At 34.3% G+C, this 15,040-nt stretch overlaps 3 protein-coding genes across 6 annotated transcripts; 2 read left to right on the plus strand and 1 right to left on the minus strand.

Annotated features, from left to right (window-relative positions):
* Positions 1–264: 264 nt before the first annotated feature.
* Positions 265–4,080, plus strand: LOC101210895 (thiamine pyrophosphokinase 1). 3 transcript variants are annotated; one of them, XM_011661053.2, is made up of 6 exons: positions 323–630; positions 741–837; positions 1,799–1,871; positions 2,354–2,452; positions 2,603–2,852; positions 3,557–4,080. In XM_011661053.2, the coding sequence occupies exons 1-6, from the start codon at positions 477–479 to the stop codon at positions 3,676–3,678; spliced, it is 795 nt and encodes a 264-aa protein (XP_011659355.1). In that variant the 5' UTR covers positions 323–476; the 3' UTR covers positions 3,679–4,080. The 3 variants fall into 3 exon arrangements, with proteins under 3 accessions (XP_031744246.1, XP_011659355.1, XP_004136036.1); XM_004135988.3 differs by having other exon boundaries at positions 332–630; positions 736–837; XM_031888386.1 differs by lacking the exon at positions 3,557–4,080 and having other exon boundaries at positions 265–630; positions 2,569–2,746.
* Positions 4,081–5,135: 1,055 nt separating this feature from the next.
* LOC101210654 (DNA mismatch repair protein PMS1) lies at positions 5,136–11,195 on the plus strand. Of its 2 annotated transcripts, none has more exons than XR_004218172.1 (11): positions 5,136–5,566; positions 5,824–6,147; positions 6,694–7,884; positions 7,987–8,258; positions 8,343–8,469; positions 8,929–8,997; positions 9,078–9,151; positions 9,317–9,382; positions 9,964–10,067; positions 10,276–10,416; positions 10,517–10,662. XR_004218172.1 is itself a non-coding variant. In XM_011661054.2 (11 exons), exons 1-11 carry the CDS (start codon positions 5,333–5,335, stop codon positions 10,956–10,958), a joined length of 2,766 nt encoding a protein of 921 aa, XP_011659356.1. In that variant the 5' UTR covers positions 5,137–5,332; the 3' UTR covers positions 10,959–11,195. The 2 variants fall into 2 exon arrangements, 1 of the variants encoding a protein (XP_011659356.1); XM_011661054.2 differs by lacking the exon at positions 10,276–10,416 and adding an exon at positions 10,836–11,195 and having other exon boundaries at positions 5,137–5,566; positions 10,517–10,698.
* A 529-nt stretch (positions 11,196–11,724) lies between these two features.
* Positions 11,725–14,162, minus strand: LOC101210411 (uncharacterized protein OsI_027940). Its single transcript, XM_004135986.3, has 6 exons — positions 14,004–14,162; positions 12,949–13,135; positions 12,624–12,777; positions 12,453–12,499; positions 12,255–12,375; positions 11,725–12,091 (listed from the first exon to the last, which is right to left on the minus strand). The coding sequence occupies exons 1-6, from the start codon at positions 14,006–14,008 to the stop codon at positions 11,979–11,981; spliced, it is 627 nt and encodes a 208-aa protein (XP_004136034.1). The 5' UTR covers positions 14,009–14,162; the 3' UTR covers positions 11,725–11,978.
* Between the last annotated feature and the right edge of the window lie 878 nt (positions 14,163–15,040).

The following is a 15,040-nucleotide window of genomic DNA, read 5'->3' on the forward strand; positions in this document are numbered from 1 at the left end:
AAACTTCAAATTTACAAATTTGTACTATGAACTACTAAATGTTTTAAATTCATCATTCTACTAAACACAAAATTGAAGTTTAAGGTTCCATTCAACGTAAAATTCAAATTTATATTTAGTAAGTCAATCCATTTCAAAAATTGTCAAAGATATAAATTTCTTGATTTGTTATGAAACTTTAATAAGGTTTGAATGAGTTGAGAAGAAATTGAAATAGAACTTGTAAATATAATGAAAATTACCCATTTAGGCATGAAGACGCACGTGCCAATCACACAAAGCGGGAAATGTAAGGACAGTTATAAAAGCCCATCTGTCTTCATGATTTCTACTGTTTCTTCTTCGCTTAAGCACAATTTGCTTTGATTTTGAATATTCAATCACTTTCTCGAATTTCTTCATCTTTGACTACAAAAAACAACTTATCAAATCCATTTTTCCTTCACAAATTCTCTCCAATCTCTTGCATTCCCGTCATGGAAGTCTTGTTCCACTCTTCAGATTTCCTTCTCCCTTCTCCTTCTTCGTCTTCTTCTTCTTCTCTGCCCGACCGCCGCCGTTCTTCAACCTACGCCCTCGTTCTGCTCAATCAACGCCTCCCCAAATTCACTCCCTTGCTCTGGAAGCACGGTTAATCTACGAATCCCTTTTTTGGTTCTGGGTTTTTATTTTTGAGGGGTTTTGATGAATTTCTTTTGTGTTGATATGGTTTTATCTGTATTGTTGTTGTTGTAGAGCAGCACAACTTCGTTTGTGTGCCGATGGAGGCGCCAATCGTGTATTTGATGAATTTCCTTTGATGTTTCCTCATCTAGATGCTTTGGATGTTCGTAATAGGTTTGGTTTGCTACTGTCTTTTTCTTCTGTTTTGTTATAGTATGCATTTCTTCCTTTATTGGTTTGTTTTTTTTAATGTGATTTAGTTTCTCTCTTTAGTAATGGAGTTATATGCCTAGGGGTTTTTGTCATCTGTTTGTTCTGGAAATTTAGATGGTTAATGCTAGACACCTTTTTAGAGAGACGGATTATTGATGTTAGGGACCATACCCTGGCTATTAATGTACAGTCGTAATTACTTCCGACTGCTATGTTATGACTAATTTTTTTTTGGAATCAACTAGGATTAAGAAACTATTTCATTCATTGAATGAAATGAATGTATTTAGAATTTTGTGTTTGGATGGTAATGAAAAAAGAAACGAAAGATAAGAAGTTACTAATATAGACTTTTAATTATGATTTCTTAACTGAAATTAGTATGACAAGGTTAAATAAGCAATTTACCTCAAAACCCTATGACATCATGCAAACCCCGACTATTTTAGTGAAGAATATTTTTTCACATAAAAACGAGATGTGAAACCATTCTCTTTGTTGCAGTAACAAACAACGAAAATTGTTTGAAATCCCTCAAAATTGTGAGATTCCCATGAAATTTACCTTGGGGTTTATTATTCATTTTTTGGTTATATTTTCTTCTATTTCAAACGTTAACTGTTACTTTTTATGTTACATACTTTATAGCTTTTCTTTTTCTTATTTTTGTCAGTTCTTTCCTTACCGTTTTTGGAATTTTTTTGGTTATACTTCCCATTGGCTAGCTGGCTGGATGAAGAAGATATTTAAAGCTATTTTGTTGGCTTTTGATGTCTACATATCATTCTATGGCATTTCCTGATGGTTGATATTATTGTTTTAAAATGAATAAACTATTCTAGAATTATATCTTGTACTTTGATGACCTTGACTGTGCTTTGATTCTATCTATTTGTTTCTTTTTTTCTTTTTTAATTGCTAGCTACAAGCCAGATGTTATTAGAGGAGACATGGATTCAATTCGGACAGAAGTACTAGAATTTTATGCTATGCAAGTATGTTATTTTGTCCCTCTCTCCCTAGAAAGAGTTCAGAATTTTATAAGAACCGTTTGGTTTTCTACTTTTTGTCTTTGACAACTGTGTGCGTTTCTTCACCCAATTTCTTTGTTATAGTTTTCATCATTCTTTTGGAAACATTTGATTCTTAACCAAATTATAAAAAATAATAAAATAATAATAAAAAAGTTTAAAGAACTACTTATTTATTTAAATTTTGTGAAGTAGTTTTTATAAGCTTAATTTTTTAATTGAAAAAACCACAACCAAATATCAAGCGCTTTCGAACAGGTCTTTAACATTTCTTATCTGTTTTGAGACCATGGTTAGTTCTCAATTCTCATTGTGCGAACAGGACTAGCCCACTGATTCTTTCTACATCTTGTGTATAATTTTCCATTTTTATGTGTTGATGACTTTCACTGTCTGTTATCATGTGTACATTACTGGCTCAAGATATCCATATTCACATGGTGTAGGGAACCAAAATATTTGATGAATCTGAAGATCAGGATACCACAGATCTTCACAAATGTGTTGCATATATTCTTCAATCTATTCCAAATCAGGAGTCTAATGTAAGTCGGATCATGATCTAAATCTTAAGTAGCTTGTTGATTAAATTAGGACTTCATTTCATTCTTTGCATTCAATGATTCAATTACTGCACTTTTTCTCTGCTCTGGCTTTTCAGATTGGCATTATAATGTTGAGCTACTCATTTTCAGCTGTGTATCCTTGTTGCTGGAGCTCTGGGTGGACGGTTTGATCATGAGATAGGAAACATTAATGTTCTATGCCGTTTCTCAACCACTCGCATAATCCTTCTGTCTGATGATTGTCTTATTCATCTTCTGCCAAGGACTCATCACCATGAAATCCTTGTTCATTCATCTGTAGAGGGGCCACATTGCGGTCTCATTCCGATTGGGATGCCTTCTGGAAGCACAACAACCACTGGTCTTGAATGGGATTTGAGTAAGTACTGTCAATATCCTACTTTCAAGTTGTTACCATCACCATGAATGGCTAGCTGTGTCGTGTTTTTAAGCAACTTGGAGCTGCAAATTAGCTAACATACTATGAACCAGCAGTTTTATTCCTTGCTATGAAATCATTCTTTGCTTCGTTTCTCAAAAGCAGCTTCATTGGGAAGACGCATGAGTTAACCCAATTTCCTTAGATTTTCCAGAAACTCCAAAACCAACAATTTCAATTAAATCTAAGTTTTTTTATCTTGTGATACTTTGTAGAGAACATAACTCGGTATTTTCTTACTTTTTGTTTTTGTACAACAAAGTGGGGGTATAGAGATTCAAACCTCCAACCCACCCTGAGAAGATGGGTGTTGGGAAAATAATTCAAATATAATCTCGTTGATGAAATTTTCCCTTAAAGATAACAATTACGTTGTGCTCTCCCTATGTGATACTACTTTAGCATGATATTTTATTGAACTGTAGTCTGTAGCTTACAAGATAAGGAAATATTTGGAATCTTAGTTAGGGATGCCCTTAAATTCACCCCGACTAACTGAAAATTTGGGACACTGTTTTCTTTTTCAATTGGAACTCTCTGCTGTTTCTGAACTGTTTATTCTCAAGTGGGAAGGTTTTTTGTAATGGAATACTGAATTCTAATGCATTTTGTTAACTTTATGGTATTATTAATGTGTATTCCAGGTGACACAGAGATGAAGTTTGGGGGTCTAATTAGCACATCAAATATAGTTAAAGAAGAGAAGGTAACAGTGCAATCTGACTCCGATCTTCTCTGGACGATCTCATTAAAAAGCCATAATTAGCAAAAGCTTCAATTAATTTTCAGCATTAGGTAATGGAATCGTCTTTCTCCATTTGAAATAAGTTCCCCCCCCCCTTCACATCTCTAGTAGATTTTATAGTATTTGAGTTTCAACTAGATTCATTTTGCATGTACTTAAATTTCATTTTTATGTTAGTAGGAAGCTTATTTGCAAATGGGTAAAGTTTCTTTTTCTCTCCTTATGATTTTGGAGGTCAGTGCCATTATATATGTATGTCAATTGTATTTTGTAACACTTAATAATACTCCCTTTATTGGTTGAGAGCTAAAGTATACTTTATCAGCAACGACGTTTGATTTGTATACTCTGTTAAATTTTTTATTTAACGAAAATTGTGACTACGGTGACTGAGAAATGAAGACAAGAAGTACCTGTGAAGAAGTTATTATTGATGTCAATAATATTGGTTGTTTGAAAACTCATATATGTGTGTGTGTGTTGTTGGCATATCTACAAGTTAATTTCGTAGTTGAGGAGGCATCCAACTTCTCTTAAAACTTTTGATTCTTTTGATAATCGGGTTGGTGTATCAACTAAGGATACTTTGAACATTTTTTTTAAAAAATTGTTCCATTTGAAGAAACAAAGTGAGACTTTAGCCTCAACTTCGTCAACAATGGTGTATCAATTGGTTAAGACAATAACAATCCATTGATCTCGCAGACTATATATAATTAAATGGTACTTAACATATATTTCTTTTCTTTTATTGAGATCAAATGTTCGTGTACTTATAAAAAAAAAAACCATATACTTGAAACATTATATTGCCTTTAAGTTATTAAAAATAGCTATAGAAAGGTTTATAATGAGATTAGTTTTACAGCTTTATGTCCATAGTAAAAACATAAACGGGTGTTTAAATTTGTATCAAATAGTTTTTTGACATTACATAGTTTTTAATTTATTTTAATTGTGTTCTATGAAAAGTGTTCAATATATCTTTTTGAATTTTCAATCTTAAAACTCTAATTTCTTTATTAAAAAACTTTAACGCCTCATTGACTTATTTGATACAACATAATATATTTGGACCTATGCACAAATATACTTTGAACATTTGGTAAATCACAATGAGATAAGTTATTGTAATGTAATCTAAAATTCATGTTTGGATTAAACGTTTTTTTTTTTTTCATGTTTTGTAGTACACATTTCATTTTCATAGTTTTCAACTAACCCTCGTTTCAATTCTTTTACCTCCTCTATGATCACATTTTTGTTTTGTCTTTGATTACTCGCATTTTCAACCTTCGTCTAATTATTAGTAATCTTACTTACATTCTATCTTTTTTAATCATCTAAATATAAAGTTGAATGGTTGTTAATTATAAAATATAAAATATAATAATTAAGAAATAATTTGAAACATAAACATTAGATTAAACACTTATATTTATCTAATATAATTACTATTAAAAATATAGACTAAAGAAAGAAAGAAAGAAAGAGAGAGAGAAAGAAAGAAAGAAAGAAAGAGAAAAGGGGCGAAGTGTGAGTGAGGAGGAGTTGAGAGACCAAAGCTGAAGCTTCGTTCCCTCGCAGTTCTTCCTTTGGCGCCAAAAATCCATCATCTTCATCCTTGAGTTAGGGTTTTCACACTATTGATGCAACCATTATTTCTGGCATTACAATGGAGGTCGGGCTTGCTGTCGATTCCCCTGCCATTAAGCCCATTAACAAAGGTATCGTCCACCGAATTTGCGCTGGCCAAGTCATTCTCGACCTTTCTTCCGCCGTCAAGGAGTTAGTCGAGAACAGCTTGGACGCTGGAGCCACTAGCATCGAGATTTCCTTGAAAGATTATGGAGAAGAATGGTTCCAGGTCATCGATAATGGGTCCGGCATTTCTCCCACCAATTTCAGGGTATTTCTCTGAGTTCTCATTAACTAAAGCTTTTTTTCTTTTTATTTTTTCTTTGTTCGTAGTTTCACCGGTTCCCTCTTTGTGGAAATGAAAAATGACAAATTTGTGGCTTAACTCCTGTTGACCCTCGATCATTGATACGTTAGAAGGAATTCATTTTTAACCCAGTTGATTTTTTTACATGAATATGGAATTTCTTATTGGTTGATACTATTTTGCATTCTTATGTTTGATGTGTTTATTTTTAAATGTCGCAGGTTCTTGCTCTTAAGCATCATACGTCGAAATTGTCTGATTTTCCTGATCTTCAATCTTTAACTACCTATGGTTTCAGAGGAGAGGCATTGAGTTCTCTTTGTTCTCTTGGGACTTTGACCGTTGAAACTAAGACAAAGAATGAGTCTGTTGCAACCCACTTAACTTTTGATCATTCAGGACTACTAGTTGCTGAGAAGAAAACTGCACGCCAAGTTGGAACCACTGTCATGGTTAAGAAGTTATTCTCCAATTTACCTGTGCGCAGCAAAGAGTTCAGTCGTAATATTCGAAAGGAATATGGCAAGCTCATTTCATTGTTGAATGTAAGTTTTCTCTGTTGGATGTACATTCTATCATTAGTGGGTTAAGTAGGATGTTAAGTAGGCTGTTAGGAGATGCCAAACATGGGCTGTAATTATTTGCTCAAATATGGAGACACATTTTTCCCCATCTTCTAATTTTAATTTTTTGGTACTTCGAGAAATTTAACTTTACGATAACAGGTGAGAATAAATTTTACATTTGGGAACTCTATGATAATATTTGTAAGGAAGGATTTCAAGTCTCATGTCTGAAAGAAAAATGGCGTGATCATAGATGACCAGGGTAGGGCCACTGTTGTTTAGTTACTATCTTATTTAACGTTAAAAAATTAATTTTACTTTGAGAACTCCTACAACGAAATTGATAAGGAAGGATTTCATTTGTCATTTCAGAATTAAAAATGGTGTGATCATCATGAAGAGGGTAGGGCCTCTATTGTTTACTATCTTATGTAAATGTATTTTATATATATGAAAAGTTCTCTCTCTTTTTTTAAAAAAATTTCTGGTTACTTAAGTCTTCAATTGTTCTGTTCCACATTCCAGGCCTATGCTGTCATAGCAAGAGGAGTTAGATTTTTATGCACTAATTCTGCTGGAAAAAATGCGAAGTCTGTGGTATTCAAAACTCAAGGAAGTGGTTCCATTAAGGACAACATCATAACAGTATTTGGTATGAATACCTTCAACTGCTTGGAGTCTGTATGTATATTATTATCAGATGATTGCAAAGTTGATGGATTTGTATCGAAAAGTGGGCAGGGAAGTGGGAGGAATTTGGGAGATCGACAATTCTTTTTTGTCAATAATCGACCTGTGGATATGCCTAAAGTGAGCAAACTTGTAAATGAGTTATATAAAAGTGCAAACTCCCGGCAATATCCAATTGCAATATTGAATTTCACTCTTCCAAGTAAAGCTTGTGATGTCAATGTAACTCCTGATAAGAGAAAAATATTTTTCTCTGATGAAACTCACATTTTGCAAACATTGAGAGAGGAATTACTGAAGATCTATTCACCAACTAATGCCTGTTATTCTGTGAACAAAGTTGAAGAACCTACTGTACAAGTTGATAGCCTTGAGCTGTGTTCTGATAATGGGAAATTGAGTATGTTATTGGAACATTTCTCATCTGATGGGGGTGATCTCAGAGATGCTTCTTCTCATCAGCCAAAGACTGATGATGATGATTCTTTCAATAAAATTAAAAATGTGGAACAATCCCCACATTCTACTGAGATGTTAAATAGTGATGATGAGGAAAATGCAACCAGAAAGGACTTTGCTCTTAGAACGCATGGCACGAAGAAGGCTGATGTTCCTTTAAACGATCATGATCAGCATAAGAGAACATATCTCAGTAACAAGAAAGGTGTACACGTTACTCCTTTCTCTCCATTGTTGTCAGTTACTGGAACAGATACAAGCCGTGTTCAATCTTCACTTGACAAGTTTGTAACTATAAACAAGAGAAAAAGTGAAACTTTGTCTGCACCACTGTCTGAAGTGCCCGTCTTAAGAAACCAATTTCTTAATAATCAATGGAAGAAAACCTGTCCCGATATCGCATCCAAGGATATAGAATGCACTAATGGAAACTTCCAGGTGTTTGATGATTTTGTAGTTGGGAATGATGAAGACGGCTCAATTCAATTTAAAACAGATAGAGTCGTCAGTAAAGTTTATCTTCCACCATCCTCTGCAGACCATAGTGATGATGGAGAAGCAACAGAGGTATACAATTTCTTACATTGAGGGGGGGGGGGGGGTATGTTATTGGAGAAGCAACAGAGGTATACAATTTTCTGGCTCTTCATGTGGCCATTTCTCTTGTAGGAATGTACAGGGGAAGCCGTAGCCAAGGTGCATTCTTCTGTGATAGAATCTACTGCTTCACCCACCAAGGATCTTGCGATGATGTCTGAGGATCTCCCACTGCCTGGCTGCTCAATACAACCTTCTGGTTTTCTGAAAGAAAGCTCCAGTCCTCAGTTGAAGTTATGTTCAACGTTTCATTTTGACTTTCATGAGCTGAAGAAAAGAAGGTTTCAGAGGCAGTTGAGATTCAAATTGAATGGCTATACATGTGAACGAAAAAAGTTGAAATGGTCTCTGAAATGCTAACATTGTTCAATAGTATCCACTCTTACAGTGTACATGAGTAATAATTAACTTTTTATCCGCGCTTGCAGCCACTATGCTGCTGCTACTCTGAAGCTTTCCCAAACTGATAATGAAGACAGGAAAGCAAGAGCTTTAGAGGCTGCTGCTAGGGAATTGGACAGGCTCTTCAGAAAGAAAGATTTTAGTAGAATGAAGGTCGACCCACTTTTTTTTTACGTTATCTAATGATTGTTGCAGTTGAAACTATTACTTATTGTAAGTTGCTGTTGACCATATCTTTCGGTATGGGCTTTTAAGTACAATACCTGTTTGTTACAAACTTTCGTGACTTACACTAGTAGGACATGCCACTGGTGACATTTGATTGCTTCCATTAATATTCTCTTCTCTGAAGCCCTGATTAAAGTCTATAGCCATGTTTGGCCATAGTTTCTTTTAGGCATTCTTAAGAAAATGGGTTTTTCTTATTTGGGAAGCTGAAGCCAAGATTGAAGCTGAGTAATTCCTAATGTTAATACAATCTACGTCAATTTTGGATTCTTGTAGGCAGAAAGGACAAAGTAGAACGTCCTTAGCATAATCAAATCAATTGTTTTCCGTTGATTCTTTTTTCACTTGAAGATGAAAGGACTAATAATTACTTTTATTTTATAGGTGATTGGACAATTCAACCTTGGATTTATCATTGGGAAGTTAGATCAAGATCTATTTATTGTTGATCAGGTGATTTTTCTTGAGTCATCTTGGGCTTTTTCTTGTTATACCAAAATTTAAATGTATCTATTGAAATATTCAAATTTTAGCATGCGGCTGATGAGAAGTACAATTTTGAGCGACTGTCACAATCAACAATTTTGAACCAACAGCCTTTACTACGGTGAGGGACTTTGCTGTTCTTTATTTTTTTTTTAGTTTCTGTTAGAATGAGAATGAGAAATTGTGGTTAAATTCTCTGGTTAGTAGAAATTGAGGGTAGAGAATAGAACGTTTGGTGTAAAATCCTTCTCTGCTTTTCTAAGGTCATTGTTAATTGTTCTTGCAGGCCGTTGGGGTTGGAACTATCTGCTGAAGAAGAAGTTGTCGTTTCGATTCACATGGATGTATTCAGGTGATTGTAGTTTTTGGAGAAATTATTTTCGAAGTCAAGAAAGGACCCATAGTTAATTGATTTATACCAGAGAGATCGTATCTTTCCTTTCTCTCTTTGTGAGAGTTTGTGTCTCCTAAAAATTTGATTTTTTTTCATTACATTAATGAGACGTTTCTTGTGAAGTGTCTACAATCATATTTCTGTCTCTGATCTGTTATAATTTTGTAGTCTCCCTCTATGCATCTAGAGTAGAGTTCTATGGACTATGGAGAAGAAATAGTTAAAAATTTATTCATTGTAGATTCCTAACACAGATCAGAAGTATCACATGACCTATTTATCTCTTTTTTTTTTTTTAATTTTGTGGGGGAGAACTATTTATCTAATACTAGTCAAACTTAGCTATGCAGTGCGTTCAATATTTGAGATATACAATAATTCAGCAGAATTTGTATAACTCGAACTTGCTATTTTCAATTTACTTTTAGGTGCCATTATGCTGCATATAATTCCTGTTCTTTTTTTCTTTCCATCATTAGAATTGCTTTGGCTCAACCTTATCTGTTATTTGATAAAGTCAAATTCTACTCTGGTGACAGGAAAAATGGATTTACTATAGAGGAAGATCCACGTTCTCTACCTGGCAATCGATTCAGATTAAAAGCTGTCCCTTTTAGTAAAAATATAACATTTGGAGTTGAAGGTGATTCTCCTTCGCTTCACTATAGTTCACAATTTTAGATATGGAAACTGCAAATCATGGTCATTCACATTAAATTGAACTGGGAATAGTTATATAGGTGCGCAGAAAGATATGGATAAAGAAATATCGAATATGGTGGGGGTTAAAATTAAAGGAATGGGTTGTTTGTTGACATGTGGTTTAGTTGTTCTTTTTCCTTTACTTCCAGAGTCTCTGCCTTGATCATTCTGAAAGACAATGTAAATACTGAGGTCTCATTGTTCAAAGATACAGGGAACTGTTAAGTTCACTTGCTTGAACTTTCTACGATGCTTCTTAGAGCTCTCATTGTTCAAAGATACAGGGAACTGTTAAGTTCACTTGCTTGAACTTTCTACGATGCTTCTTACTGGTTTTCCAGCACAACATGCAATGTTACACATAATAACAATGGTGTTGTGTTTGAACAGATGTTAAGGACCTGATTTCTACACTTGCTGATAGTGAGGGTGAGTGTTCTATAATCGGCTCTTATCGGATGGACACTGCTGATTCAGTCTGCCCTTCCCGAGTTCGAGCAATGCTGGCATCTCGGGCATGTAGATCTTCTGTTATGATTGGTGATCCACTAGGGAGAAATGAAATGCAGAAGGTGACACTCTATGCTGCTCTCTCTATTTTAAGGAATCTCTGACTCGAAAAAATAAGTTCCTTCTATTCCTTGTGAGCCTCTAAAGCACTTTGTGCAGAAATAACAGCTGGACTGCCTGATATGGTTGTTTGTTTCAGATATTGGAGCATTTGGCAGAGCTGAAATCTCCTTGGAACTGCCCTCATGGTAGGCCAACCATGAGACACTTGGTGGATCTTACAACGGTTAAAAGGTCAGAAGAAAGTGAAGCTGACTGTTGAATGTTTCTTCATTCTTATTTTTCTCCTCTCCTTTAGTTCAGAATGTGGAATCATAATTACAAGCTAACTATGATTTATCTAGGTCAAGCTCAAATTCATGAATGGTTTAGTTTCCCTGCTTGTGTAATTTGTATATAGTTAGAAGGTATAGTTAAGCTATCTATGTGTAAATATTAAACAGTTATATTAGTGATAAGGTGCATGCGCTCCCTACTACTTTGGCAAAGGCTTCTAGTTTCTATTGGCTCTTCTCTCTTTCCCTTTTTTTCTCTTATTTACCCTTGTATTGGTATTGGTGCATGTGATGATCTTGGCTCAACACTGCTGAAGTTGGCGTGTAAAGCCCCAGTTTTCAAGAATGTGTTTTTATCCCCAAATTTATATGGTAATCTTTTTTTATATTTGGTTTCTAACTTTTCAAAGTTTACCTTCACCATCTTTAACTTCTTATAATTTTTTCAAATTAGAAAAATAAAAACATCATTCTCTCACTTATGCCAATACGACTAAAAATAAGCAGACGACATCAAAGGGCTCCACACATCAAACTCGAATTTTATACTAATACTTGAAATAAACAAAGAAAATAAGTTGCAATTTTAAGCTTTCCTCGTTCATGCTCTTGTATCAAGAGAATATTGGATATGACACTTCCTAAAAATATTGTTGGGTAATGATCTTCACGGCCAAACTGACCATCAAATTTCCAAGTTAGTTAAATATCATAAACTTTTCAGCAAAAGAAAAAAGAAAAAAAAAAAAAGAATAATCACTAAGCAAACCGTATCATAAACTAAGAAAAAGCCACACAACTCAGTTCAACTCATTCTAATGCATCATCTAGTATAAGCTAGTGAAATAATAATCTTTTCCTGGATTGCAAAGATTTAAGCAGTTCAAAAATAGCAGTTCCAGAGAAATTACACAGTGATGAAATAGGCCACATCATAAAGCTCAAAAATTCAAGCCACGACTATGAAAACATTATCAAATGCTTGGTTATTTATGAACCCCGCAAAATCATGTGCTAGCTGCAGCTTCCTTTTTCTCTTCTGAGGACCCAACTCCACCTTTGATTTCACCCTCTGGCTTTGCAGACTCCCCGCTTTTCTCTGGCTTTGACACCTCTTGTTCTACAAGATAGAACAAAAGAAATCAATAACACAAAACGGCATAATGGCATACAAGTTACCGTCAAAATAGGAGAGGAAAATGTGGTCGAAATACTGCAGTCAATATTTCAATTGCCTATACATTTGACCATTTCAGTAACACTTGAGCAAAATGGGAACTTACCATCATCATCACTCTCATCAGAGTCGTTATCATCTCCTATATCACCCATGTCTCCCATGTCCATGTCACCCATGCCGCCCATGCCGCCCATGCCACCCATACCACCCATACCGCCAAATTTCTGCAAGATAAAATATTGATCAGAACAAGATATAGAAATAGAGAATAAATCAACCAGTTCAACTAACACATCCTTACCGAAAAGTCCATGCCTCCCAAATCCAAGTCACCTAGACCAGCAGTTCCTGAACAACCAAAAGAACGTTGATATTCAATACACATTAGATACACAATGGCAGATACGCAAGAAAGGATGAAAAGTAAAAGAAACATAGTAGAACGCAAAAACTTAAGGCACAACAGAACTACCATCATCTTCATCCTCATCCACCCATTTGTCCCAATCTACTTTGACATAATGGGGTGGCTTTCCATCTCCACGCAATAGCTTTTTCCACCATCCCTTCTCTGCCTTTTCTAGGATACAGAATATGCTCCTAACTCCAATGTTAACTTTACTTTCCTGTTAGACAAGATTTCTGTCGTGTTAAACTAGTATATCATATATTTCTTCAAATTTTTCCTGACAACTAGAAATTAGATGCAAACTACAGGGTCCATTCAATATATGAAAGCATACTATAAATGAAAAATACACGGCAAGAATTAATTATAAGAAGTAATGTCTACATACTTCAACATTAACTTTATCGAAAAGCTCCAACTTCAGTTCGTAATGATGATTCTCCGAACCAGCACTACCAGAGAAAGTGAATACTCCATCTGGCTCAAGATTGACCTTAGAATCCTTTGAGTCAGGGAGTTGTACAGTGATGAAGACTTTGTCCAGTCTCTGAGCCCATTTCACCTCAGGATGACGACTACATTATTTAAACAAATGTTATCAGTAATCATAAATGTATAGATAAATTGTAACAGCCCCAAAAGTTACGTTCACATAGGAAATTCTCAAAATTACGAATTAAAACTAAATCATGTTCACGAGTCCATATATCATCCAACAGATTTCAAACAGCCAGCCACCTAACCCACTCAAAAGCTCAAACGACAAACCAAGACGCTATTTTAAAATATAAAATTCAGCAAAAAATGAAAAAGGACCAACAAGATAAGCCCTCAGTTGACCAATTTGACTTGCACCATAACACAGCAACCTAAAAATTCATTTAAAGCCCCTATAAGTTAAAATAAAACAAAAAACCATGCCATCAAATGCACAGTAAATGATGCCAACAGAAAACTTGTATTCGATTAGACAAACAATCCTGCGACCCTTGGTGAAAAGACTGCAAAAAAAAAAAAAAAAAAAAGTGATAGCAGAATCAAAACCGACAATCCTCCCGACTAAGAAAAACAGGAACTACTTAAAACCCTATGTAAACCACAATGATATTCCCACAATTCTCATCACAAAACCAACCAAGCGTTTAGAAATTCCAAGTCCCAAGAAACACATCAATTATGAACAGGGAAAAAAAAACCACTACCATAATAATTTGGTAAGACATTTATACGCAACAACTCACAAGACAAACTCCGATTCCCAATACTGGGAGTAAAAGAGAGAAAGTGAACAAGAAAGTAACAATGATCTCATAAATTAGGTAGAACCAAGTAGAGTTAGAGATCACAAGATGAGAAAATCACAGATCAAAAGAGACAGCGATAAGAATGCAATCTAGGTAAAAATGAAGGTTGAAAAGGAGAGAAAGAGAGCAGTAATTATACCTCATTGCTTGGGATTGTACAAAGACGATGGGGAAAAAGAAAATGAAAAACCCTAGAGAAGAAGAAACAGAAACCCTAAAGTCAGAAGATAAGCCAAGTGGGCGGTATGAGCTTGTGGGATAAAAGAAGGTCGAACGAGGGTTCTAGTACTTTCTAGCTACTATTAATCTCCCTCACTTCTCTAGATCCCAACCTTTTCAATTTTCGTCTTCAATTTGCTTTCCATTTTATGTTCATGGGCTCATATTCTTCTTATTGGACCTTTCTTTTGGGCCTTTTTCTTGCCCTAATCCAAACTATACCCTCACCCCGTTGATGAGATTGGCGTTAAAAAGCGAGATTTTTCTAGGGACGTTTGGGGAAGGAAAGGATTACGTGGGGATCATCATAATCATAATCATTTATTGTAAAAATTATTTATTGTTTTTTTCAAATTCATATTTTATTTTTTCTAAATTTAATACACAAATATTCATATTTTTAATTTACCCGATTTTCATATTTTTGAAAACAAATTTCATTAATTTTGTTAAATACAATGTCAACTTTTATCAATAAACTAATGGATCGTTATGTTTTGGTAAATTATACCTCTACAATTATTGATTACTTTTAGCACAACAAACATAATAATAATAATGCAGTTTGAATTTCCAATCTAAAAACAAATGAATATTTCAACAACTCAATACTCTATATTTAGCCGTTTTAATTAATTTTATGTCACGCCGTGATATAATTTACATTTTGTTAATTTTATATTTATTTCAAACTGGTTATCTATTTTTAACAACACAAAAATATTTTATAGGCTAAATTCTCCGAATCAAATTATGATATTTTTATGAATTAAAAATCGGCAAATGACTAAAATTTTAACTATGGAGAGTCAAATCAAACATCCCTAAATTCACCTAACTAAACTAAATCAAACAAAATTGATGTGAAATGTATTAGGCCACTAAGATTTATTGTTCTAAACAAATAAATAAATATATATATATATATATATATATAATATATATATATATATATAT

The sequence above is a fragment of the Cucumis sativus genome, chromosome 7 (genome assembly GCF_000004075.3).
Source record: "Cucumis sativus cultivar 9930 chromosome 7, Cucumber_9930_V3, whole genome shotgun sequence".
NCBI classification, from domain to species: Eukaryota; Viridiplantae; Streptophyta; class Magnoliopsida; order Cucurbitales; family Cucurbitaceae; genus Cucumis; species Cucumis sativus.